This window comes from Nannospalax galili, unplaced genomic scaffold (genome assembly GCF_000622305.1).
Source record: "Nannospalax galili isolate Female #2095 unplaced genomic scaffold, S.galili_v1.0 scaffold128, whole genome shotgun sequence".
Classification (NCBI taxonomy): Eukaryota; Metazoa; Chordata; class Mammalia; order Rodentia; family Spalacidae; genus Nannospalax; species Nannospalax galili.
This window is the reverse complement of record NW_008360322.1, coordinates 4,634,909-4,662,182: the sequence shown is the minus strand read 5'-3', so window position 1 is coordinate 4,662,182 and position 27,274 is coordinate 4,634,909. Positions and strand designations below refer to the sequence as shown.

General features: G+C 39.5%; 1 protein-coding gene across 9 annotated transcripts; it reads right to left on the bottom strand.

Annotated features, from left to right (window-relative positions):
• Window positions 1-1,642: 1,642 nt before the first annotated feature.
• On the bottom strand, window positions 1,643-27,236 carry LOC103727416 (eukaryotic translation initiation factor 1A). 9 transcript variants are annotated; one of them, XM_008825264.3, is made up of 4 exons: window positions 27,140-27,229; window positions 25,819-25,876; window positions 19,867-19,923; window positions 1,643-3,432 (listed from the first exon to the last, which is right to left on the bottom strand). In XM_008825264.3, exon 4 carries the CDS (start codon window positions 3,219-3,221, stop codon window positions 2,787-2,789), a length of 435 nt encoding a protein of 144 aa, XP_008823486.1. In that variant the 5' UTR covers window positions 3,222-3,432; window positions 19,867-19,923; window positions 25,819-25,876; window positions 27,140-27,229; the 3' UTR covers window positions 1,643-2,786. The 9 variants fall into 9 exon arrangements, with proteins under 9 accessions (XP_008823486.1, XP_017651627.1, XP_017651626.1 ...); XM_017796138.2 differs by lacking the exon at window positions 27,140-27,229 and adding an exon at window positions 26,984-27,133; XM_017796137.2 differs by lacking the exon at window positions 27,140-27,229 and adding an exon at window positions 26,654-27,118.
• Window positions 27,237-27,274: the final 38 nt, after the last annotated feature.

The window sequence follows — 27,274 nt, the reverse complement described above, 5'->3', positions numbered from 1 at the left end:
ACCTTAAAATCTTTTAGGGATTAGATAAGAGATCCCAAATACTTTTGACATTTTTGGCCTTTGGAACAGAGTATGTTGCTAAAAGGCCCAAGGACATTTTGACTTTTAGCCAAGAAACTACTTTGTAGGTTTTTTAGACCGCCAGCTCTGAATAAACTACAACTTCCAAGATTCAGTTTTTGCCTCTGCTTATTGTCTGTGGTGACAGGTAAGTCCTGGTACTTTTTGTTACACAGAAATAGCACCATATATCTAAGGCAGTAAACTAGGGGAAACTTGGGTGGATATGGGTAAAATTGGACATATTAGGAGTGAAAGACTGCACTAGAATAAGTTGCTGGCAGTGGGCATGCTATTAAAGCTGTTGTTTAGTTTTAAATCATGTAAGCAGGGCATGGTAGAGCACAACTATAATTCAGCACTTGGTAGAGGAGGAGATAAGGCAAGAATATTGCTATTTCTAGGTCAGCCTGAGCTAAAGAAATTATCATTACCTTACCATTGCCTCTGATGGTCCAAAAAGATCAAGACACTATGCCAAAGCCTGATAGAAGAGTGTCCAGATTTTGCATGTATGTACGCATATGCATGCATGTGATAACCATGTTGTGGAGGCCAGAGGACAACTTCAGGTGTTGGACTCTTGTTTGCTGCTGAATATATCAGGCTAGCTTATCTGTCAAGTTTTCTTCCTGGATTAAAAATTCAGTGGTTGGGCAGGAGAGATGGCTCAGCAGTTAGGAGCACTGGCTACTCTTGCAGAGGACCTGGGTTCAGTTTCTGGCACCCACATGGTGGCTCACAATTACCCTAACTCTTGTTCCAGGGGCTCCAACGTCCTCTTCTGACCTCCATGGGCACTGCATGCCATGGATGCATTTACATATATACAGGCAATACACTATACACATCAAATTAAAAAACAAAACAAAAAATCAGTGGTAATGGTACAAGTCACAGATAGCAGCATACTTACTCTACATAACAAGGTAAAACTCCTGCAACTTGTCTGTCACTGCCGGATACCTTGTCCTTCTGGGGAAATGGGATTTGCATCTAATTTGCCACCAGGTCTGACTTCATTTTACAGATTAGCCTTTTACAAAGAACTATTTATCCATCCATGAAATATTCTCTAATCAATGACCAGGAAATCTTTGGGGGTTTTTCTTTATTCTTTTTGACCAGGAAATTTTCTTAAGTTAGATTATTATTGGCTAATTGAAAGAAAGTAGGTGAATATTTTCCTTTTGTAAATATCTTAACAAAATCTGAGAAAGAAGCTATTCTTAAAAAAAGAGGATATCCCAAGACTGATAGACCAGGGATTTTATTTACTTCCTAAGCAACAAACATTAAACCATGCAGGCTACTTGGTACCAACATTATTTTTTTATGTGTATGCGTGTATTGCCTGCATGTAGGTAAGTGCACCTTTGTTGTGCAATGCCCGCAGAGGTCAGAAGAGGCTGTTGGATCCCCTGGGACTGGAGTAATGGATAATTGCTAGCTGCCATGTGGGTGCTGGGATTCGAACCCAGGTCTTCTGCAAGAACAACCAATGTTCTTAACCACTAAGCCATCTCTCCAGCCCCACCAACATTGTTTAAATGTGTAAATAAGTTTATCTTAAATGCCAGAGTCTAATAAAAAAACAATTCTCATGATGAACATTTATTCAAGAGATATTTAGGTTGCACACCAGAGAGCTAATGACCATAGTAAAAAGAAAACAAAATGTTTTTATACCAACATATTTTTATTATATTTCTCTTTCTGTGACCCCTCCATTCAGAAAGCAGGAACCACCTTTTCACTGGGCCGTGGTTCCTCTTCTATTAACCCAAACTTAGTTTAAGAAAGGCTTTGTTTATATAATTATGAAATTAACTTTTCATTTGTACATTGCAATTTAGTTATTCATAAAGCCCAAAACTGTGGATTACAGTTGCTTTTTGAAAATAAAGACATCGTTTTTACACAATCTACTTTGCAAAGTAAAAAATATCTTATGTACCACTAACAACTACCTTGTTTGAAAATCTATGTAATATCAGAACATATTTATTTCTATTTTCATTTTCCATTTTTGACTATGCTTTAAAAAAGTAAAAATTAAATACAAACATCGTCAACTATTATATTTCTAATGTCAAGCTAACTAGTTAATCAATTAGTGTTCAATTTCTGCAGTGGGTAACTTCAATCTCAAAATTGAGACCCACATATTTTAAAAAGTACATGCTGAAGATGTTTTTCGGGGGGTGGGATGGTAACAACATGAAGGATAAACAGTATGTTTAAAACATAATGTATAAAAACATACATGGCTACATAAATACAAAAATAGCCCTATTTTGTCAGACTCTAAATGCAGATTTATGTCATCCTTAAATCTGATGAGAAATCTCCAAAAAATTCCAGATAGAACATAAAGACTTTGAACAGATGTGTTGGAGCTAGGGATTATCATGACCCATGATAATTACAAAGCAAAAAAGCAATGCAAAATATTCATTTGCTATAAACGAAGAATCACAAATGGAAAGGCATGGTAGCGTTTTGCTACCATGTTCAATTACATCTATAAGAACAAAGTGTTAACATGTCACTTAAGATAACTCAACATTTTCAGTTTTCAAAGAAATACTTTTTAAAAATGAAAATATAATAATCTCCTTTAATGAACCATACTCATGCTAAATGAAGTTTTACTCTTAACAGTTGAAAGTTAAGATCCCAATTATAGAACGGTCTTCAGAAACTTGGAACATGTTCAGTGCAGTTTAGATATCATCAATATCTTCATCATCATCTCCAATATCATCAAACTGGATTTCATCATCATCTCCAGGACCAAATGTGTCCGTTTCGTTGATTTTAGCATGTTCTGGAAGTTCTCCATATGCCTTCAGACTTCTGGCTTCATCTGCGTTGTACTTTAGAATAACATCAGCTTTGTTATCTTGATAGTCTCGTAGACCAATCAATATAATGTCTGAGGTATTTATCCAAACCTTTTTTCTCAACTTTCCTCTGATATGGCATAGCCTCCTTACACCATCAAAACACATTGCTTCCAATCGTCCATTTCCCAGCATTTTGATCACCTGTGCATATTCTTGCCCATCTTCTTTAAACACCAACTCTCTTTTTTCAGATTCATTTTCATTTTTCCCTCTGCGCCTGTTTTTACCTCCTTTTCCTTTATTCTTTGGCATGGTAGTAACCACAGGGGTGGAAGTGAGGGGACTCTCTGCTAATGGTGGTTTGAGTCCTTTCCAAGGGCTACTACTTGGATGGGCGAGCTGAAAGTGTATCCAAGTGGTAGGACTAAAGCACACTGCGGTTACTGGAGCTTTCTGGTAAACAGCAAGGTATACAAGATCCACAGACAGCAAATGGTGTTCCTGAGGCCCTGGCTTCTGTTAGCTGTAAAAGCAAAAGTATTTTTAGCTTTAGCAAAAGTTACTCACAAATATTATGTCATTGTAGTGACCAGGCTGGGCCTGCTTGAGGTTACACTATGTTGTACAGAATATCAGTTTCTAGCACCCAGTCTTGGGTCACTCTATTTAATGAAGCAACAACCTTGACCTGAGTCACCCAGGTCAAGTTTATTCAGGTTTAAGTACCAAGAAAGAAAGAATCCATATCTTGTGTTTACACAAGTAAACACACCATCTGCAAGCACACTAGGAGACACAAGCTGATAATCTGTGCCAATAAACAATGAAGCCTGAAAGTATACCAAATCTTACAAGAAACCTAAGGCACACGAGCGCATCAGCCACACCAAGTGGAACCCCCCAACCTGGGACTAGAGAAAAAAGTGTGCCCAGAAAGTGAAAGGTTGCTACCTTTAGTAGCCTCCTGGTCACTTGTCACAAGCCTTATCCAGGAAAATTGGCACAGCAAAGGACTCCTGTGTCTTTGGTAGGGCTCCAGCTCCAGGATAGCTTTTACCTGTGATACTCAGTCCACTTCCGACCATCCCTTGAAATGGCCTACCACCACACCTGCATGTGACATCTCTGCAGCTCAACAGCTCTGTGCTTGTGGTTTATAAGGGTTATTTGGTCCCCTACAGACTTTTCCCTGTTCCTTAGCAAGTTCTCTGCCTCAGACTTCAGAACACCTCATCAGAGCCTGAACACTGCAGCCTCTTTAACCCGTTCTTAGCTATTCTGTAACTGCATATATATGGGGGGGGGGTATAATGCATGGCCTGAGCATTAATATCAGTAATTAAGACAAGAATTAAAAAAACCTGTAATTGCCAATAGTCAGCTATGAAATGAAGCTGGAATTTCCTAGCAATTTACATTCAATAAAACTGATGTAGCTATTAATAAATTCTGACACTGCAGGAAGACACAAACATGTCCATCTATGTTTGTCAAAACATAGACAGTCACAGAAACTCCTTGATCAAAAGTAGGTTTATTTCAGTTCTTTAAACATTTTTAATCTAAGCACTAATTTTTTTATAAATTGAGATTTCATTTCAAATTCAAATTTCTTTTCTGTGTTTGTGTACATGTGTGTGCAGACGGTGGGCAAGTTCATGTGGCGGCCATCATTAGACTCTCATACCAAACCTGGAGGTCATGGATTCTCTAGACTAGTTGGCCAGGAGGCCCCAGGGGTCCTCCTGTCTCTGCCTCCCCAGTACTGGGTTTATTGGGGCAAACCCAGCTTTTAAAAGGGTTCAAACTCAGGTCTCTCATGCTTGCACAGCAAGTACTTTACCAACTGAGCCACCTCCTAGTCCCCTTATTTTTCAGCTCTTTAGGGGACTTTAGACAAACTCTTTGCATTATTTTGACACTGGGTCTTGCTAGGTAGCTGAGGCTTGCCTAGAACTTGTGATCCCTCTGCCTCAGCTTCCTTAGTACTAGTATTGTAGGTATGCACAACCATGCCTGACTAGATATAGGCCCATCTGAACTTACGCTAGTAAATATGTGTAAAGCTGATTTGCCAACCAGTCTTAGGTTGATGCTATCATGTTTTAGAAAAAAATGAACAAGGCAGCAACTCTGAAGAAATACTACTGTTTTCTGAAAAGTGATTAGTTTTTAGCAACTCTTAAGAAGGGAATGCAAACTGCTTTGTCTAGTCAGAAAGGGAAAATTCATACAAAAAACCCATCACAGCCACTGTGGGGACTGTGGGAACACCTCCTTACCTAGAGACTGAATGGTTATTCTTTGAATGAATTGTCTCCTTCAGAAAAATGGACTTTTATTAGTTAGGGCTCTTTCATTTGGAGGGAATATTAATCCAGTCATTTGCATCTCTAAAGTTATGTTCCCATTAGCCATCCATAAGCACTAAGAAGATTCACTACAAATAAACTGGAATTGAAATTGCAGGTTTTGTTAGTACCAGCTGTATCTACTAAATGCCCTAGAGCCCATTCAGCACCGTGAGGCAGGAATGCTTTGCTATTCCACGGAGGACAGCACATTCATGAATGAGGGAACACACAGTGAGTGTAAATGAAGGGGTCGGTCTGGGAGCAGATCACAGGGTGCAATGGAGATCAGCACTTACTCTGCTGACTGTGTTGGCACCTCTGTGATTTTATGTCCTTTATTCATAGGTTCCGTGGTGGAAACTGGGAGTAATATTCCAAATATGTGTAAAAACAAAGTCTCTAAGAGCCCTGGTCTTTCTGTGCATTTTTATTATGCCAGTATTGTAAATCTCAGCAGCCTGTACCCAGAGCTCCACAGAAGAGTGAGCAATTATTCTGGAAAGCTCTATTTGCATTACAACTACTGAATATACACAGGCTCTGCCAGATTAATCATCTTGCAGATTTAAATTTAAACCACTAGCCACTGAATGAGTTGCAGTACAAATTCATACAACTAGAAAAAAAAAATGTTGATGTACAATATAGAAACTACATCAACAAATTTGACAGAAAAAAAAGCTGGACTGCTACAGGAGCAGTCATTTTTTAAAAGAACAGTTAATACTGTTCTTTTGTGTGTGTGGGGGTCAACTGTTAGAATTTGAGTTACAAGTACAGAAATCTACAACAAATTAGTTTAAGCAAAAGAATGAATTGATTATGGGTCCAGCCATTCTGCTGGATCCAGGACCCCAACAGTATTAGCAATATTCTCATATTTTCCCTCATTCTCCATGTATGTTCTTGCTTTCTTTATGTGGACTTCATTGTAGGCAAAGCATTCTTCCTCCTGCACTGAAAAGGTGGCCGCCTGCAACTCCAGGCTTTAGTCAATCATGCCAGTCTTATCGAACAGTTCGCCTTCCCCAGAGTGGTTTGAGAAAAAGCCATGGGAATGACACTGATGGCCAGCCTGGGCAAGCGTCCATCCTACACTTTCCCTCTCCATTAAAGCTGTCCTTTATCTAGCTTTGTTGTAGGTCTAGCCAATGTTGAACTAAGGGACTGGGTCAGCAGCATCTCAGAAAACAAAACCCACATTTATTTAACCAGAATGGCTTAGAAGAAGTTCCCAGAGGCTAAACTCATGTTAGCAAAAAAAGAGGGGCAGGACTTTTGTTAGAAAAACACAACAGGTTGCAAAAATTAAAGTTATTTCTAGTGACAAGATTTAACTGCAATTTAATTGCAAGAATTCTTGTGTAAGGAGCTGAAGAGATGGTTCAGTCATTAAGAGACCTGGCTGCTCTGACAGAAGACCCACATGGCAGCTAACAACCATCCGTAACTCCAGTTCCATGGGATCTGATGCCCTCTTCCATCCTCCGCAGGCAATGCACAACATGGGTGCACTCACATACATTCAGGCAATACATTCATACACATAAAAATAATGTAAAAAAAATTTTTAAATAAAGAATTCCTGTGCAAATAAAATCTACACAGTTTCCATCGAGAAATCTAAGCACGGCTCTAATACAGCTATGGCTCTAGTAGTTTTAAAGCAATTGCAACAAAACAGCTATATTATAAACTGCCAAAACAGAGTCAGAGTAGACTCTGACATGCTCGCTTCCACAGGACCTGCCCACTGGAGCATATGTATTGCTTTTACAGGTACTAATTTGTTTCTGATATTTATTATTTCTCTTTCTAATGGCTTCCACTGCCCCAAAAGCTTCTGTTTATTGCCTTTTGTCTATGAACGTCTCCATATTTATGGTACTGATTCTGTTTTATCCAGTATGTTTGTTCCGATATATTTACTTTCTTCTCTTTCCTTAGAATGCATCTCATTTTGAAAACTTTTTTAATCATTAATTTTCCATCTTTCTTGTTCTCTAATATATGCAATTAAGCATATATTATATAATGTATAAATGGCTCACTACTGCATTAGGGCTCTATCCCACAAATTTTAACATATAGTGCTTTCTATGTCATTCAGTACCAAGTATTTCCCATGATGTTAATTGCTGTGAAGGTTTACTGTACATAAAGTATCCTATTTTAAGTGAACAATCAACGACTATTATGTATAAACCTACAGAGCCACAGCCATGTTCAAAACAGAGAACATTTCTAGCATCAACTCCCTAGGTCTCTTCTAAATAAACACTACACCAGAAGTGCTCTATTTCAAGGCTTCTTTTACTCATCATTGTATCTGTGCGATGTACCCATAACACAGTGTTTATTTTTCCTTTCCATTTAGGGGACTAATATACTTATTTGTCCCCTCTACACATATGTGGACTGTTTCAGTTTCAAGTTGTGAATAAAACTACAATCAAAGTTCTTATACATGTCTTTTGGTAGGTACATGTACATGGTTTTTCTTAGGTATACAGATATTAGATTATTTTGTCACAGGGAAAGCAATATTTAGCTTTACTGATAGTTTTCCACAGCAGTGTTTGACAGCTTATGCTCCACTAGATATGCGTAAGAGTGACAATGAGTTCACATCTCCTCATACTTGGTGTTGTCAGTTTTTATTTCAATTCTAGTTATTCTGGTTGGATATATAGTACCTTGAAGCCATTTTATTTCACATTTCACAGTAACTTTGAACACCATTTTCATATGCTTCTCGGTCATTTATACATCATCTTTTATGAATTGTTTATGCAAAACTCCAGTTCTTAATTGGGTCAGTTATTTATCACTGTCAGAATTCTTTATACATTCTGGGTTTCTCTTTTATTGGATCAAAACATATACATATTGTAGATTACAAATATTATCTCCATCTAAAAGCTGGCCTTTTTATTCTCTAACTTATCTATGTTGATAAAAGTTAAAACCTGTTTTTTTCATTCACTGAGTGCTTTTAGTGTCTTTTTAAGGAAACCATTGTCCATCTCCAAGGTCATAAAGAATTTTTTATATTTTAAGAACTTTAAACATTTACACTCATTTATAATCCATTCCACATAGATTTTTATTATTGCATGACAGATTCAAATTATTTTATTTTGCATATTGTTATCCAACAGATCCAACACCATTTATGAAGAGTATTTGCAATGTAACTCTCCCTCAATGAACTGCAGTGGTTCCCTTTTGGTCTATTCTAGACTCTGAACTGCAGTGGTGTTCCCTTGTAGTCTGTTCTAGACTCTGAACTGTAGCAGTTGTTCCCTTTTGGGCTGTTCCAGACTCTGCTTTGTTCACATGTCCTAAGATTACAGTCTGTATGCAGCTCTATGGAATGTCTTAAAGTCTGCAGTCCATGTCTCAAAACTTTTAATTCTGTAAGGCTGATTTGGCTAGTTAGATCCTCTGCATTACTGTATGAATTTTAAAATCACCTTGTCAGTTTCCACAAACAAAAAAACCTAATGGAATATTGACTGAAATTACATGCCTTTCAGATATCAATGACAGAATTAACATTTAATGGATTTTTCAAATGTCCTATTGCTCCCTTTATTTAGGTATACTTTAAATTTCTCATGAGTATTTTACTGTTTTGTAGAATTTGTTTCTGGATATTTGATTTTTTTGAGATACTAAAAATGGTATTTAATTTTGGACTATTCTTTGCATATTGACCTTGTATACAGTGACTTTACTAAACTCACAAATTACTATCAGTAGTGGTTTTATGGAGAGGGGTTAAGTTTTACCAGTATGACGCAAATTTTCTTACTGGTTTTCCGAGCACATGCTTTATTTCTTCCTGCAGTCATAAACTACTGAAGTTTTTGTTATGTGCTTTTAAAGCTTCTAAAACAGATGAGGTTTTCTGCTTTTTTCCTTATAGTTAGTTTATAATTTCTGAAGAACAAATTTTATATTATCAGTTCTTAAATATCTGTTAGGACTTACTTTATGGCCTAGCACATTTTTGCAAATGTAGCTTTTGCTAATCTGTAGATTAATGTGCTCTGTGGAGAAAGATATATCAAAATTTGAGCAAGCTTTCTTAGGACTCGTCTAGAATTGTGTCATCAACAGGCTATTCCATTCCTTAGCACTTCAGCACCTTTATGGAGATGGGACACATGGGACAAGAATAGTGAAGTCGGTGGTGTGACCTCACTGCACCTTTGCTACTAAGCATGCCTCCAATTCCATGACTCAGAGGTCAGAAGTCCACTCATTTCCATTAAGTGTCCTTACCTCAATATAATCAACCACATGGATTTGACCATTTAATTGGTGCTACAATCCTTGCAACCCCATAACTAGATCCTAAGCTTAGTGCTCAGCCATATCTTCCTGCAACTACAGACAATAAAATACATTTATAACAGCCTCAAGGCTTTCTGACTGTCTACATGAATTCTATTTCATGTCTCCTTTTCTCTACTTATGTTCTTTAGGGTCCCATCAGAATAGCCCATATTTTTAAAAGCATCATCATTGTAGCAATCAGATCCCCTAGCTAAGTGATTTCTCAATACCTTGTCAATCCAGATCATCAGTAGTGGTAGTTGTGACATACTACACATGTCAAGGATGTCTCACAGTCCTGTTCCCCCTTGTATTCCTCAATATTGCACAACATAACCCAGGGAACGATTCTATTTCAAAGATTCTGCTTTGATTACTGGGCCAGTACAATTGGGAAATTTGGAGAAGGGCACACCATGAGGAATAGAGCAATTCCCTGAGGCTATAAATAGTAGTTTCATATTTGGTGAAAGAGGTAATAATTACTGGTAGGAGATAAAATACCTCAACCTTACTGCTCTCCCTTCTCTCAGATTTCTTACCAGGATCTTCAAACCCAAACTCAAATATAAACAAAATTACTACGTTAACAGAGTCTATGGAGGGAATATATGACATTCTCTGAGCAAATACCAGGTTGGAAAAAGAGTATATTTAGAAGGGTAATCAGAAAATCTCCAACAAAATATGAAGTGTATCCTGGAGATGCTGAACTTCCTTAAAGGTATACAAATAACATGGTTGCATATAGATAGCATCTAAAGCTGTGAGTGAGTAAGGCCCTCCATGGAACCCTGTTGTACATTAATATTGGTTACTGTAAGATGGTCCTGCAAAGAAGAGTGGCCAGGGAGTCAAGAGAAAAGAACTAGACAGAGTGGTATAACAACGTGCTTCAAGAAGATGGAAGTCTCCACTGCCTAAACGTCTGATGACGAAGCGGGATTAGAGTGAAAATATCCATCCTCTCTCCTCTGCTATGTGGCTTGCCTTACAAAATGAGTAAGATGGCCCAGGGATGCACAACTCATAAACAGGCATACACTGTTCACTGAGCAGTCAGTACTCGGGATCATCCTGGCCCTCGGGAAATTCTTACCCCATCTTCAAGACAAAAAGTGACGGAGTTCATATGTAAAGGGTTGAGGTGGTACTGCTGCTGACCTAAAACAACCAAACTGCTTCATAATATAGGATTGCAGCAGTAAACACTTCATATTAAAAGAGAAACTAATTTTCTTTCAGCATGAGTAAAACAGATTCTGTCATACATAAGTATTCTTCTCCAATAATGTCAAAGAGCATCTAAACTTTAACTTCTCACCTTTCAATTCCCAATTGTCTAGGTACCAGTGAGATAGAACATTCACAAAAGTTGCTTAGATCAAGTGACAAGTGACAAATATTTTGTAATATTAAGCAAATAATATTGTTAGTTGTCCACGTTTGGAGCTAAACTCTAGTATCTCTAATGAGCAGTAAATGCTAAAATTCCAGGGAGAACTACTTCCAAAATAGTATTTGGGAAGATCTAATTAAACTCCTGAAAAAGTAAATTTATGTTAGCTTTATTCAGTAAGCTTTCTTTTTTTGTTTATGAGACAGGACCTTGGTGTATAGCCCAAGCTGGACTTGCACTCACTATGTGGCCCAGGCTGGCCTTGAACTTCCTGCTTAAGCCTCTTGAGTGCTGGCATTACAAGTGTGCACCACCATACCTGGTTCCATTTTTTTTATACTGGCAATAACCTGTATTTGACTTGAAATCCTAATTAATAATATTGAATATTTCAGAAGAAAACATTACAACATAGTAATTTAGTTTTAAGTTTTTATTTTACCTTTTTATTTTTTCAGTGCTAGAAAATACTCTGGGGCCACACATACACACACACACACACTAGGCAAGCACTGTATCACTGACAACTATCCCCAACCCTTTATACTTAATTTACCATCTCTGATGAAAATATATTCACATTTTGTATACTTTGAATATAATTACATTTCAGTGTTTATACTTCAGAATCTTTACTTTCAATAGAAGACAAATTATGCAAATTTCTTAATGATAGAATTTTGCTAAAATGCCATAAACTTTTGAAATAAATATACTTTCCTTTTTTGTTGCGTTGTGTGCATGCCTCCTCCTTGCTCACTCTCTATATACTGAGGCACCCAGAGCTTGGGGATTTGGCTAGTGTAGCTAGTTAACTTGCTCCTGGGATCCTGTTTCTGCCTCTACCTGAAGGACTGGGATTACAAACAGGCCATCATGCCCACAAGTATTTACATGGGTGCCAGGGAGCTGAACTCCAGTTCTTAGGCTCCTGTGGCAAGTGCTTTACTGTCTGAGCCATTTGCTCAGCCCCAAATATATTTTTTCTTAAATATTGTTACTATTATTAGTAAATAATTACAATTTAGTGACCTAGTAATTTAGCAACTTGCAACAAAATAAAACCACAATTTAGCCAGCATAGTGGCACACACCTTTAATTCCAGCACTCCGGAGGCAGAGGCAGGCGGATCTCTGTGAGTTCAAGGCCAGCCTGGTCTACATAACGAGTTCCAGGCCAGCTGGGGCTACAGGCAGACCATGTCTCAAAAAGACAAAAAATAATTTTAAAAAACCCACAATTTATACAAATTTTTGTCTTTATGAAGTCATCTTTGTCAAAGACAGAATATATCTTTAACAGCTGACAGTTCTATTTTGAGTTTTAAGAATACTTTTTATGTTCTAGACAGAAGTCCATTGTTAGATTTATGATTTGCAAATATTTTTATCATATTCTTAAAATTTTTATTATTTTTTAAATTAGGTATGTGTGTGTGTGTGTGTGTGCATATGTACCTGATTATAGGTGCCAACAGAGACCAGAGGTGTGGGATTCCCCCTGAAGCTGCAATTCCAGGTGGCTATGAGTCACTCAATGTGGATGCTGGGTCCTCTGCAAGAACAGTAAGTGCTAGTAGTTGCTGGGCCATCTCTCTAGCCTCAGGGCATTTAAGTCTTTTGTATTTATGTTCCCTTTGCTTCTTGTGCTTTTGGTGTCATATCTAGGAAACCTCTGCCTACTCAAAGACCACCAAGAGCTATGTATGACAGATCTGTCTTAGGTCTATGATTAATTTTTGTCATTGTATGAGGATAGTTTAACTTGTTTGCATTTGCACATCTACTCGTCTCAGCAATATTTATCAAAAGGACTCCTCTTTTCCTCACTGAATTGTCCTGGGACACTTGTTGGAACTTCTGGTTTTTGGGCACAATTGGCTATAGATATGAGGCTTTATTTCTGGCCTCTCAATTCTGGGCTCTCTGCTGATTTAAAGGTCATTCCCAATGCTAGTATCACATGCTGTCTAAATTTCTAGAGTAAGCTTAGAAATTATGAGGTATGAGTCACTCAACTTGATTCTTTGGAGTTTTGAGGTGCTCTGCAGATCCATGACTCTGCATACCCTAATGATCCATTTGTCAATTTCTGTAAAGGTAACTGAAATTTATGTAGACATTGCATTTGATCTGGACCAGCAATTAATTTTTAAATATTTATATGCTTAACATGTAGGTCTCTTGGTCCTACAAATGAGGCTGTGTCTGACATTATTTACATTATTTTTTTGTGGTTCACAGTAACTCTATGAAGAAAGTATTAACAGAACTGCTCAGTGTCACATAGTTAAAAAGTGACTAAAATGGGAAATCAACCCTGGTATATTTGATTTCCAATTTTTTTGTTTATTTTAGAGGCTGGCATTAGAAGTTCCTCTTTATTTGAATATGGTTCATTTCTCCAACTACTGTAAAGAAACTTCATGAACAGAGACTAGAGGCTTGTTCATAGTTGATGCTCAGTTTGTGAAGCTGAGTGTCCTGGCCAAATTCTTCCAGGGTCCAAGAAGACCAAGCAAACCATCTGGAGAAAACGAAGGCACATAGCAGAAGCAATATGAATGGGCAGTAAGTAGGAAAAGATGTCCAGCCTAAATACTGGTCAGAGACACAAGTGCATTAAAAGATTTCTTTCAGCCTACAAAAGTAGCCCAAGTTAACAGTCCTTGTGGGGGCTCTGCTCTTCTAGACCTCTTATGGGTATGCTAAGACTACAAGACCCAGACTGTACTTTTATTGGGGCTTTGTCTTATTTATTGAGCTGCTAAATTTGAGAGCTAAGGCATCATCTTACCCCAGATCCAGAGCAGGCATATTTATCAGTGCTTACAATAAAAGCAGTGAATTTCCTAAACTCAGTGTTCCCTAACTGCAGCATAAACCCACTCTGTGCACAGCATCCATTTAAGTCATACTGTATCATTCTTGTGGGACCTAGTGGCAAGAAAATTAAAAAACATATGCTGCTCATGCTTTACTAGAGAATGAGAAAAAGTCCTGTGTCCTTGGAAAAAAAATAACATCTCAGTTTTCTACAGATAATTAAACTGAGTCTATTGAAATTAAACAGTGAGTAAGAATGTGCAGTGACATGTCTATAATCCCAGCACTTAGAAGGCCGAGGCAGGAGGATCATGAGTTTGAGGCTAGCCTGTTGTACACAGTTCCAGTCAGCTTGGGTTACATGGAGAGGGGTGTGTGTGTGTGTGTGTGTGTGTGTGTGTGTGTGTCCGTGCATGTGCACATGTATGTTTCAGCTGATGAACAGACTCTGGTATAGTGGTTTCAATGTAAGTAAATAAAGCATGTCCATTTCCAACCCTTTTCAGAAAACATTAAAAAGAGAATTACCGGATAAAGAGTGCAAAATTGCATATGAGATAAAGTTTCAAATGCTGGTTTTGTCTGTTAGTTTTACGGCCTTAATTTCTCCATGTAATTAAAGCTATTATCAGCTATGTTTATTTATGCCAAGATATATGTACTATTCTGTGTTTTGCTTCCCTATGATTTTCATCCATTTCCAGAGCTGACAGGGGCACTATGAACAAATCTATGGGAACCAATCATATAAAAAGTATAGTTCAAGCTGGGCGTGGTGGATCACAAGCACTCGGGAAGCAGAGGCAGGTGGATCTCTGTGCGTTCAAGGCCAGCCTGGTCTACATGGTGAATTCTGCCTGGAACTGGAGCTGCAGGAAGACCCTGTCTCAAAAAGACAGATAAATAAATAAAACAAAATAATAAATAAAAATAAAATAAAATAAAATAATAAAAAGTAGAGTTCAGGGACAGAGGTGTAGCTTGTGGCTCAGTGTTTGCCTAGCATGCTTAAAGGTCTGGCTTCAATCTGCTGCACCACAAAAACAAACTGTACTTTAGATAGAAATTTGCTATGTCTTTTTTTAAGAGCAACTTGGGGGACTGGAGAAATGGCTCAGTGTTTAAGAGCAATGGCTGCTCTTGCAGGGGACCTGGGTTCGATTCCTACCACCCATATGGCAACTAAAAACCGTCTTTAACTCCAGTTCCAGGGGAATTCAATGCCCTCTTCCGACTTCTGCAGGCATGCATGACATGAGCGCATTTATACACATGTAGATAATACAGTCATATACATATATAACAGCTTAGGGGCTGGTGAGATGGTTCAGCAAGTAGAGGCACTTGCTGCCGAGTCTGAAGACCTTAGTTCAATCCCCAGGACCCATATGATGGAAAGAGAGAACCAGACTTTGGTTTGGCATGTGTTAAATCTGTCACTCCACGGCCCACACACATACCATTTGATGTGCCACTAATACTAATCTTAGCACTGCATTCTACCTTCCTGATGGAATCACCAATTCCTTCTGCCATTTGCAGTTCCTTTCCTGATACTGTGTGACATAACCATGTTGTGACTATAATTCCTTAAAAACAGCTTCTGTGCTTGAATTCTGTCCCCCTACTACAGAACTTAAGCTTGCATTTAGTCCTTGGAAATACAGCTTCTTTTTGTAAATAAGCATAATGTATCATTATGTGTGGGCTCAGGGAAGGCAGTACTGTAGAGTACCATTTGTAGGCATACCATTACTTAGACCAGAGTTATATAAACAGAACAAGTGGCTTTTCTTTATTCCCACACAATGAGAAGGTTTGAGTGAGATTACTATGTGTACCCTTGCCTTTTCTCTATCATCTGCACCTTTAACACACTATCTTCTCCCATTTATTTTCCCCTTGTTCAATTTCTGAAGTGTTTATGTGTGTATGTATGTGTGTGGGTGTGCCGTGGCATGTGCATGGAGATCAGAGGACACTTAATAGGGGTTAGCTCTATCTTTCCACCATTTGGATCCCAGGAATCAAATTCAGGTCATCAGGTTTGGTGGCAAGTGCCCTTACCTGCTAAGCCATCTTGCTGGCCTAAAAACATTTTTAAACTTACTATGGGCTAACATGAGGCAAGATACAAATTCACATATTTTCAAATTACACACTTATAACCAGGGAGCGACGAGAAAGAGATGAGCTCATTCTCATCCAAATAACAACCTCAAAAACAGAGGCTGGCACAACATGGAGGACTAGAACCTGCTTCTGCAAGAGCCACTGAAGGAGAGATTCAAAAGAGAAAAAGATGAATTTTATTCCAAGGAGAACAGAGGAAAAGCTTCAGAAATCCACAAGGAAAATGAAAGGGTATTGGGAAAGCAAGGCAATAAAGACGCCAACACACAGAGGAAGCCAAAAGTCAAGTCACAGCCTTAGTTCCCTGGCTGGGGAGGAAACTCAGAAGGGGGTCCAAAGATAAGGTGGATGACAGCCTTGCAGTCCTACTCTCAAATAACCGCAACTTCAAATCAGTGAGCCTAAAAATCCAGTTGCAGGATTTTGGTAAGGTGGTGATTCCTCCCCCGAGTTGGGTTAGTGGAGAGAAATTGTATTTTGTCATGCTATATGACTTGAAGGGCAGTGACCGGGCACCATCTTGAGACTCTATTACTGAAAACTGAGGTATCCTGGGGGCTTGAGATCAAGAACCACCTACAGGTCAGGGAGTCTCAATTAGACATCCCACAACTCCTGAGAAGCACAGAGAGGCAGTTGTGGAGAGCAGGAAAGAGGGACACTGATGGGCAAAGGGTACAGGAGGCTCAGATGAGAATAGAAAATGCTAACGGAGAGAGAGAGAGAGAGCCCTGTCCCTGATAGCCAGAGACTGACCTCATCAGTTGAGAATTAACCTGGAGTTTGAGAGCTGAGTCTGAGGTCAGAGGGTGGCATCTAATTCTGGAGCCACCCACCTGTCATTCTAAAGTTCTGCTGCCAGTTTGGGATGCTGCCTGACCCCTAGCACACAGGTGCAGTGAGCTAACCATGAGGAAATATATCCCTAGGTACTTGTTTTTGAGGAGTGTGCCCCTTTAGTGGTATTCTCAATTTAAGTTCTCTCTTTTCAAGTGAATTTGTATTTCCACATGATGGAGGTAGGCTGGAGACCTGCCCTGGGGGTATCTTTCCTATTGTTCCAATGCAGTGCCCAGATTTCTCTTTGATAGTCCTAAGTCTAATAATGACAGCTCTTTTTTCAAGCATCAGCCCTATCTGCAAATTTAAACTCCCTCCTTTTGCCAACAAATGACAGTTTCTGGTATCACTGTACTCCACTTGCTCTTTCTCACTGTAGACCTGGGTAAGAGTACTGAGCAGTAACCATTACGCAGCCTGAATGCTATCCTGTCAAGATTTCCTCTGCCAATCAGTTCATTCTGAATTTAGCTTCACTCAATTTCACGTGAGGGACATGGGCAGAGTGCAGCCAGCTTCTCTGCCAGAATGTAACACAAATAACCTCTAGTACTCAGCTCCCAATAGAGTTCTTCCTAGATTTTTCCAGTTTTTTTTAATGTAAATTTTCAAAGTACTCCCTACTGATGCTTAGTGTTTCACTGCAAACGGGCAATCTCCCTTAATCTCCCATTTTCCACCCCCCAACTTTGTGTCTTCTCTTCTTTTGGTTAGCTTGGCTAGGAGTCTGTCCATCTTATTTATTTTTGCAAAGAACCAACTTGGTTTGGTAGAACTCAGAAGTGAATTCATCTGGAATTGGAAAGCTCTTTTTGTTGGAAGGCTTTTTATTACTGCTTCAACCTCACTGAATATTATGGATCTGTTTAAGTTCTTTATATCCTCTTAATTTAATGTTGATAGGCCATATATGCCTACTAACCCTGTAAAGAAGAGTGAACACCAACAATCCTCAAACAATTCTACAATATAGAAAGAGAAGGATCATTGCCAAATTCATTCTATGAAACCAACATTTTCCTGTTGCCAAAATGGGTAAATTATTGACTAATAATATAGACTAAATTCCTTGATGAACATAGGTACAAAAATTCTCAATAAAATTCTTGCAAATCAAATTCAGGAATACATTATAATACATAACTAAATTTGTTTCATTCTTTAGAGGCAAGGTTGGTTCAACATACACAAATCAGTGTTATTCAGCACATAAAGAGACTTAACAAAACCACATGGTTATTTGAATCAGCCTGCAGTCAGATGACTTTCACCCTTATCATGTAGAGTTGAGAACTAATGCTCATGCAAAGTAAGATGGCTAATAACAGGCCATCCTCTCACTCTACTATTTTGGACTGTTGTTCCTTCAAGGAATGCACTTTTCTGCTCCTGAAAGCACAGTCCACAGCTTGGTTTTAACCTTCCTAAGGAAGTGACTGCCCTAACCAGGTCAATGTCCTCCCTGAACATTAGCTGCTTTCAACACACCCTGTATCACATTAAGAGCTTGGCACAGCTGTGATTTTATCTGCATCTGCTTTTCTCACTAGATTGTTCTAAGGTCCCACCATGCTGAGTTCTAGCATCCTTTTAGCAGTACTTAAGCTTAAGTGGGCCACAGCTGCTTTTTGTTGCCTGCAAACAAAAAATTATGATTCAGATATCAGTACCAAAACACTATGGAATGCAATAGTGCCTCTGAGAAATGCTGGCATATTTTTTAAAGAACTGTTAAACAGTGTTTAAAAACAAACATATTCTCTTGCATGAAGTTGAAAAAAGAATCCAAAGACTTCAGAGGCCAGTGTGTTGCATAAGATCCACTGAAAGCATCCTTCTCACCTACCCATCATACTAATACAACATAGTGCAGAAGAATCTCCCTTTACCCTTTCCATGACAATTTGATTAGTGACAGGATCAGTGGAGCCTTTAAACTGTGCCTTACTGGCTGCTGTCATTAAAATGGAAAGGCTGGTAGAAGAAACTGTAATGGGACAAGTCAGTGAAATTTCTGTTCAGATTTCAAGATATTAAGGCAAAAACTTCATGGCATGGAATGGTATACTACAGCTAATCTCCCTTCTGTGTTTACCTTGTGCTAATTTCTAGGGTACTAGGGCAGAAGAACTGTACAAAGGCACCAATGTTAGCTAGCTTTCTGCCACCGCAACAAAATACTTTGGCATAATTAACTTATAAAGAAGAAACGTTTATGGTGCATTTTGGCTGCTTTAGAGGTTCCAATCCATGAGAAGGGGGCCCCATTGATTTGGTTTATTGCAAAGAAGCACTGTCATGGTCGAACCACAACTGTTAGCTTCATGGCCAAGAAGGGGAAAAAAAGGAGTGTTAGAGCTCATAATCACCTTGAAGGGCACACCCTAAATGACCAAAAGACCTCCCACTATGTCCTACCTTTTCAATAGTCCACCACCTAACAGCACCTTCTACCCACCTCCCCCATACTGCAGCGCAGAAGATTCTCATTTACCCCTGCCAAAAAGACTGGTGGAGAGTGCAAAGGAACCACTTAAATATGCTATACTGGCTGTCCTTACTAAGATGAGAAACGTCAAATAAAAATGGGCTCCCTGGAAGTAGGGATATAACTAAATATTAAAGGTATGTTTAACATGCACAGAGTCCTGGGTTTAGTTTCAGGGAGAGAGGGAGGGAAGGAGGAAGGACAGAGAGAATATGAAGGAGAATGAATATATATGACTGTATGAAAGAGAATGAATTGCTTCCCCAGGGTTAGGAGGTACTCCAAGGAATAAGACTTTGACAACCAGACCAACAGAAGAAACTGGAAAGTGTACCTAATGGGATTTTAGAATGCCCTTTCCAAAGGATATTTTAACTAGGCTCCTCTTAATTATAATGCTCACTCAGCAAGACCATGGATGCCCCCATCCCATGGCCTACATTAAGATAAAAGATAGTTATTATTGTTTTCATACTAATTATGCTATTGGACATGCAAGACATTGTATGTAAACCCTCAGTTAAGCTCGAGAAATAAGACAATCTCCAGTTGCTTCCTACCTAGAATACATACCTAGAGCTATATTCCTTTGCAATTGTCAATGCAATTTTGTTTCCAAGTCGTGTATCACTTAAAAAAAAAAAAAAGACAATCATATCATACAAGACAGTATAATAAATATACTATTTGAAAATGACACACTATAAGATCTTAACATTTACAATGGTTAAAATAACATTACCAAGCCAGGGGTGGTGACACACATCTGTAACCCCAGTACTCCAGATGGAGAAGCAGACAGATTTCTATGAGTTCAAGGTCAGCCTGGTCTAGATAGCAACTTCCAGGTCAGCTACGGTTACAGAGACCCTGTCTCAAAAAGCCAATAAATAAATAAATAAATAAATCCCCAAGAATATCAGTAAAAAAAAGAGCAGGATTTTGGTGTTATATATTGTTACACGATCTTTATTCATGTCCTCTATCATTCTACAACACCCCTTCAACTAGTATTAGTTGAGGATTTATTGTGTGCTGAATGTAATAGCAAACAGAAGAAAGTTCTGGCATAGTGAAAGAAAGCTGAGGAGAGTAGCACAGGAATAAAAATACTTGACTTCCTGCTATTTCAAACTCCGAGTACAGTGTCTACAAGATAGAGATGCTCATTTGTAGACACCTTACAGTTCTCCAACAAACAAGTGCTTTTGCTCTCCACTGCAAGCATGCTTTAGTTTTCTTTATAGCAACAGTATTTTTCTGACTCGGGTACCTCTCTACACTGTTCTCCCAAGCATTCTTAACCTAGACTCATTAACTCTTGGCCAGCATCTTTTTAAGATTTTATTTTTATTTCAGGTTTATGAAGTTTTTGCCTGCATATACGAATGCACACATATGTATGTGCCTGCCTGATGACCACGGAGGCCAGAAAAGGGTGTTGGATCCCCTGGAACTGGAGTTACAGACAGTTGTTAGCCACCACGTGGGTGCTGGGAACCAAACCCTAGTCCTCTGCAAAAGCAAGTGCTTTTAACCACTGGACCATCCCTGTGGCCCACTGAGTGCCTTTTTACCACCTCTGTACTGACTCATTAACTTCTCCCTTCCTAGGTCAACCATTACCATACATACTATTTTGTTTCTGGCCACTACCATCTTTTATGTAGATGACTTTAACAGTCTTTGAATTGGCCTGTCTGGAATCCAATCTTATGCAGCCAGAATGTTCTTTCTTTCTACAAGCGAATTCTAAGTAGATCCTTTCATGGTAAAAGACTTCAATAGTTCTCTATTGCCCTAGGAGAAAGTCTAAATTCATCAACATGACTCTCTAGTAGCAACTGCCAATGTTTTATTAGCTAATACTTTTTCTTTTCTTTTTCGGGGTTTTTTTTTTTTTTTTGGTCTTTTTGAGACAGGGTCTCCCTGTAGCTCCAGCTGGCCTCAAACTCACAGCAATTCTGCCTCTGCCTCCCAAATGCTGGGATTAAAGGCTTGCAACGCCATGCCCGGCCTTACCTAATCACTTTTCATTCCCTTTTTTGTTATTCTGGTGTCTTTTGCTCAAATATTTCAGCTGTGTTACTACTATAAACCGCAGGAAAACAGAACAATGCAGCTTTTGAGTCTGGGCAGAAATACTGAAAAGTGAACAGCACCACCTTGTGGCCACTATGGTGTTGGGCGACAAGGGAAAGGTGACAGAGCAGGTGACTGAATCTTGAGCCTTCAGTGTTCATGGCCATCTGCCTCCATTGCTCCCTGCCCTTTTAGGAATGCAAAACTAGTTTTCTGGAGCAAGGTAGTATGTTTCTTACTGCCTTAAATTTCCATTTTGTTACACAAATTTTCAAATGTGGATTTAAAAAATTGGCCCAAGTATCATGCTCATAACCTGAAATCTTAACCCACAATTTTGAGGGACTTCTGAAGGGAGGTCAGCAACATGGTCTGACTATCATACTCTGATGAGTTAACCATCCTGAACAGTTTCCTAGAGATTTCTCCCTTATTTTCAGCCACTGGTCAGTAGCTTCTGAGGACCACCTCTTTTCTTGAGACATACATGATCTGTGTGACTCAAAAACATCCATTCAATATCAAGGAGGTTAAGGCACTGAGGCTCTGAAGTGGTCACATCGATTCTTAAATTTATTGCATCTTGTGGAAAAATTTTATGTTGTACAAGTACTCACAGATTTTGGAATTCAGATTTCAAATTCTTACATGTCTGAGTATGTGTGTGTCTAGCTCTTCAATGAGATTAAGAAACTATGAAGAGTGCCTGGGCTGATGGCTCAGCTTTTAAGTACTTTCTGTACAGCACAAAGACCTGGGTTCAGATCCCCAGAAGCCCTGTAAAAGGCCAAGAGTGGTATCAGGCACCTGTAATCCCAATGTTGGGGAGATGGAGACAGGAAGATCTGTGGGACTTACTAGCCAACCTATCTAGCAAAATCTGTGAGCCCCAGGTTCAGTGAGAAATCATGACTCAAAAAATATGGTAGTGAGCTGGGCGTGGTGGCAGATGCCTTTAGTCCCAGCACTCAGGAGGCAGAGGCAGGTAGATCTCTGTGAGTTTAACACCAGCCTGGTCTACACAGTGAGTTCCAGGCCAGCTGGGGCTACAGGGAGACCCCGTATCAAAAAAAAAAAAAACCAACCTAAAAAATAGTAAGTGGCAACAGACGGAAGATACCTAATGTCAATCATTAGTCTTCACACATTTATGCACATATGCATGCATACACATACACATACACACACAGAAAACTATGATAAATACTGGATCAATTTGGCTTTCCTAAGTATAGGAGGTATTAGACAAGTTTTTACTAAAAAACCACTAGAGCTGGGCAAAATTACAGGTACCTTCCACTCTCTGAATTCTCATCATTTGATTGCAAACAACTTTTCTCCAAATTTGTCCTTAATGGAGGCCCAGTACAATGAATTCACATGCATCCCCACTAGCATATGCATATATAAGTGTATGCATCTGAAGGTCAACTCCAAAGCAACAGCCTCCCTAGACTCTTTTATCAGCTATGTATGTATATACAAGTAAGTTCTATACATTTGCTTGTTTGTCTAGCTTTCTACTAATTGTTTCCCTAAAGGAACCCTGACTGCAGTAGGTCCTCCCCTTACCCACTCTGGGCTGGCCTTTAGAATTTTGTTCACATATTGACACAGAAGCAAGAGGACCCAGTTCTGAATCTAGGCCTCAAGAAGCCATCTACAATCTCTTGTGAAACCCTGGAATCACCATATGAACAATCCTGGATTATTATATCAGATGAGACTCCTACACAGAGGAGAGTCCAACTGTATCAAGCAAGATAACAGCCAGCTGTCCCGCCAAAAAACGAACAAGACCAGTCAAAATCCGCAAAGCTACCTGTCCAGTACCCAGCTGACCAGAGGAACAATGAGCTGAGACAGACCTACCAAGCTAGACTACAGTGTACTTCCAGTGCAGTAGACTTCAACTATGGATTGTCCTAGGCCACAAGATTTGAGATGTTTTATTCCCCACAATAGCAGCTAACTGGTATGATACATCAGCATATTAAAATTTCCTTCTTTTCCTGTGAAGTATATTATCCAAGTAGAAAAGCATATAAATCACTTGTAAATTTATCAAGTAATTAGAAAGTTTACATATGTAATTGCTACTGAGATCAAGAGAAAGCACCACTAGCCCTTAAGAGGCACCCCACATTTCTTTACCATGGGATTTCTCACTTATTACCCCATCTTTTTCTATTCTTTTATTAAGATAATCACTCTCTCGGGTTGGTTTTGTTGTTCTGTTTAATAGTTTCTCCACAGTTTAGAGAATGGCTTATTTTGCCTGCTGTCAGCCTTTGTATTTTATATCTCGGCTCCTTATACTGTAGGTCATGATCCCAGATGGGGTCGTATATTGAATGCGGGACCACAAAATATTCAGCAATAGTAAAGGGTTTCTGACGGGGCAGTGGTCAAAAACTAATTAAAACCAATGTGTAACGAATCCAAGGTGCTTCTGGTAGTGCTCGCCCATGATGCATCACATCATTGCAGTCTCGGATCTGAACACAAAGGCATGCTATCACACCATGCAAAGCCAACTAATGTGCCCTAAACATCTCGGCTCAGATTCCAGACTACTGCATGCTACGAACTGTAGTGTTTTTACTGTATATACAAAGTTTTCTGCTTTTATAGAAACATAATAGCTTAGTTACCAAACCCAAGACTTTTAATATTTTCCCATTGTTATTTCCTCATCATCTAAGTATCAAATTAGTTATCTTTGAATAACTCATTTAAAATAACAAGTTCATTAAATGTAGCATTCATGTTCTTAGGATCCTATAGCCAATAATTACAAACTAAGTGGCATAAAGCAACAGAAACTTACTGACCATATAGGCCAGAAACCTGAAATGAAAGTGTTGATTCATTCTGTCTGGGCACTTTGAAGGAGAAGCTAAGTCCCTTTCCAAGCTCCTCATGGCTATGGACAAACTTTTGATCTGTGACTTGTACACACATCACTCCAATTTGTGCCTAGGCCTGCATGTTCTGTGACGTGTCTTTAATCTTTTTTTTATCAGGACATTAGTTATTTTATTTAGGGCGCACCTTGGAGAGATCCTTAATTTCACTACATGCACAAAACTCCTACTTCCAAATAAAGTGTTATTCACAGGGATGGCAATAAGGGTTTGGTTATGTTTTTGAAATTACACAGTTCAACTCATTACATGTTTACATAGGTAACGCATTTTAAAATGAAGGCTAACTGCATTTTCCAAATAAATACAGTTGTGGCATTACTATGCCAACATTACAACTGCCTGAACAAAAAAGTATGACTCAGAAATTTAGGTTTTAAGAGTGGGCCCAAACTCAGAGGGCATTCATTCCCCCACATCTGTCTCCTGGAACTGTGCTCCAGAGACAGGCCTCACTCACATTTTTACTCCAACCAGTTTCTCCAGCTTCATAGGGAAAGTACCAGTTTGGCTCCACCCTTAAGAGACCATTATACCTTTTCATCCTAGTTCTAGAATATTACATTCACCCAAGGTCAAGAGTCTTTCCCAATCTGCACTGTGTGTAAGGCAGATGGGTGCACCCTCTTTCAGAGCTTTGATGTGTGAATTCTCATTATCTTTTTGGGTGGAGAACCAAATTGAGGTTGCCAAGAAAAACGCCCCAAGATGCAAGGTTCACTGAGTTTGCCAAGGTTAATTAAAAGTCATTAGTCCAGATTTGTTCATTTATAAGTCATCCCTACAAACTGTGAGAGGAATGACACTTCCTTCTATTTTTAGAAATCTCCCTCATATCCAGATTCAAAGAAGAACCTAGGTGTTCACCTCCTTCAATCTGTTATGATACACTGTTTTGGCTAAAATATATTACAAAAACTCCAACCTCAGAGACAGTACAGATGCCCTGATTTCAGAAGCCTCCAGGGGTCAGAAGGCATGAGCAGCACTGCTCTAAAGCGTATGTTCTCAAGTGCTCTAAAGCGTATGTTCTCAAGTGCATGTAATAGTATAAAATAAATGAAAAGGAAAATTTCCAGGTCACATGTATATCTAATTCTTCTACTTTATTACACAGTGGCAACCTTCTTCCAAAGTTACATCATGCACTTCTATTAGCAGTGTGGACGAGATCTTGTTACTCTACATGCTCAACAATATCTGTCATTGTCACAGTTTTAAATGCTTGCCTGTTTGATGATATTTAATGTACTGTGCTATAATTTTAAACTTATTCTTTTCTGTTTATTTGGGCTGCCATCTTATGAAGAAATGAAGCTGGTTTTGCTTGATTTATTTATTTCTCACGCAGTGTGAAGGACTAAATCCAGGGCCTTGGGCACAACACACAAGTGCTCTATCACTGAGTTGCACCCCCTCCCCAGTTTTGTTTCAAACAGCACTGTTACTTGCCCAAAACCATAGCTAACAAAACCTACATTTTCTACTTTCAGTCCTAAGTCCTATTTCCACTTACCAACAAAATAATGCTTCTGATTCTGGCCTGGTTTTCAGGAAAGCACAATCTCCTGAATCTGAAAGAAATTAAAGGCTTTGAGTCGAGGCCTCCGTTCCCTGATAAGCAAGCAAGGTACCTGAGGAATACTGATGGCACACTTCATCTTCTTCTTGGTCTAGGGACTCCACTAGCCAGCAGGGTTCTCTTTCCAGCCAAATATTTCAAACCATTTCAGGTAAGACCAAGGCAGGACTGGACACCTCATCCCTCCCTCTACGTTTGAAACCATAAACTTACCAGACTTTTCTTCATTTAAGTTGACCAATCCAAAATTGGAGGCGACGAAACCACTAAATATTTTTAAATGGGGGGGGGTGACCTTGGAGTCTCAGTTCCACTTGTGATTCTTTATCTTTAAATATAAGTTTCCTCGTTTCTTGCTCTCTGCTGGTCTTAGATTCCCCGCCCCCCACCCCACCTTTTAGTTCTTTAATTGGGCTGGAACACCAACCCAACCTCTAGACACTACTCATCCAAGATTCCTAGACTGACAACATGGCTACAACACCCCTCTAGACTCATCCTCTGTCGCCTGGAGCCCACCCTTACCATCTACTTAAAAACAATACAAAAATAATACCTGATTCGTGCTACATACATAGGAAAATGTATAATGTCCTGTATGAGACGCCATGTTGATAAGCACATAATTTGAAAAAAAAAAAAAACCTTAACTCCCTCATCAATAAAATATACATAATACCCAGGTAGCAGTGTTGATGTTGAATGACTAAACTAATGATAAGGGCACTCGATGTTTATTTTTAAGTAATAAAGCTTATCTAGTGCTTACCACGTGACAGCCACTCTTCTAGGTGCTCTTTCCAGATCATGAACCCATGTAATAATCCATAGTTATTCCAGGTAGTACAATTACTGTTTTACAGCTGCGGAGACTGGGGCAGGGAATTTCATCCGCCCGCCCAAGGTCAGTGGGCCAGGAAATAGGTCAGGGATTACAAATTCTGCTCTCGTTTTCTGCTCGGGGACCTGCGCTTCTGGCCCAGGCTGCCTCCTCCAAATAGTACTGTTCATGGGAAAACTCCCTGCAACCTTCAAAGCGCCCTTCCACGCGGGATTAGTGCCCTCAGGCCTGCAGCGCTGCCCTAAACTCGGTACTCACACTGATGAAAACCGGAGGAACCTTTGTGCCGTCGAGGCCCGCCCAGCACCACAACGACCACCCCGCCTAGGCAACGGCCGGGCACGCCCCTTCCCGTGACTCTCGGACACTGGGTTCACACAGGCCCCGCCCGCGTCCGCCGTAGGGCCCACTCACCGGCGAGGCCTCACGAGCTTCCACGTACTCACTCCAACGCCTCACGCCCCCGCTCAGTACCACTTCCGGGTCGCTGGCGCCCAGGCGTCGGTTCCGCCCCTTTCTCCTAACCCCTGGCTGCACTTCCGGCCAGCG

Coding starts and splice junctions, on each gene's coding strand:
- LOC103727416 (XM_008825267.3), bottom strand. CDS start 3,221: ATGCCAAAGAATAAAGGAAAAGGAGGTAAAAACAGGCGCAGAGGGAAA.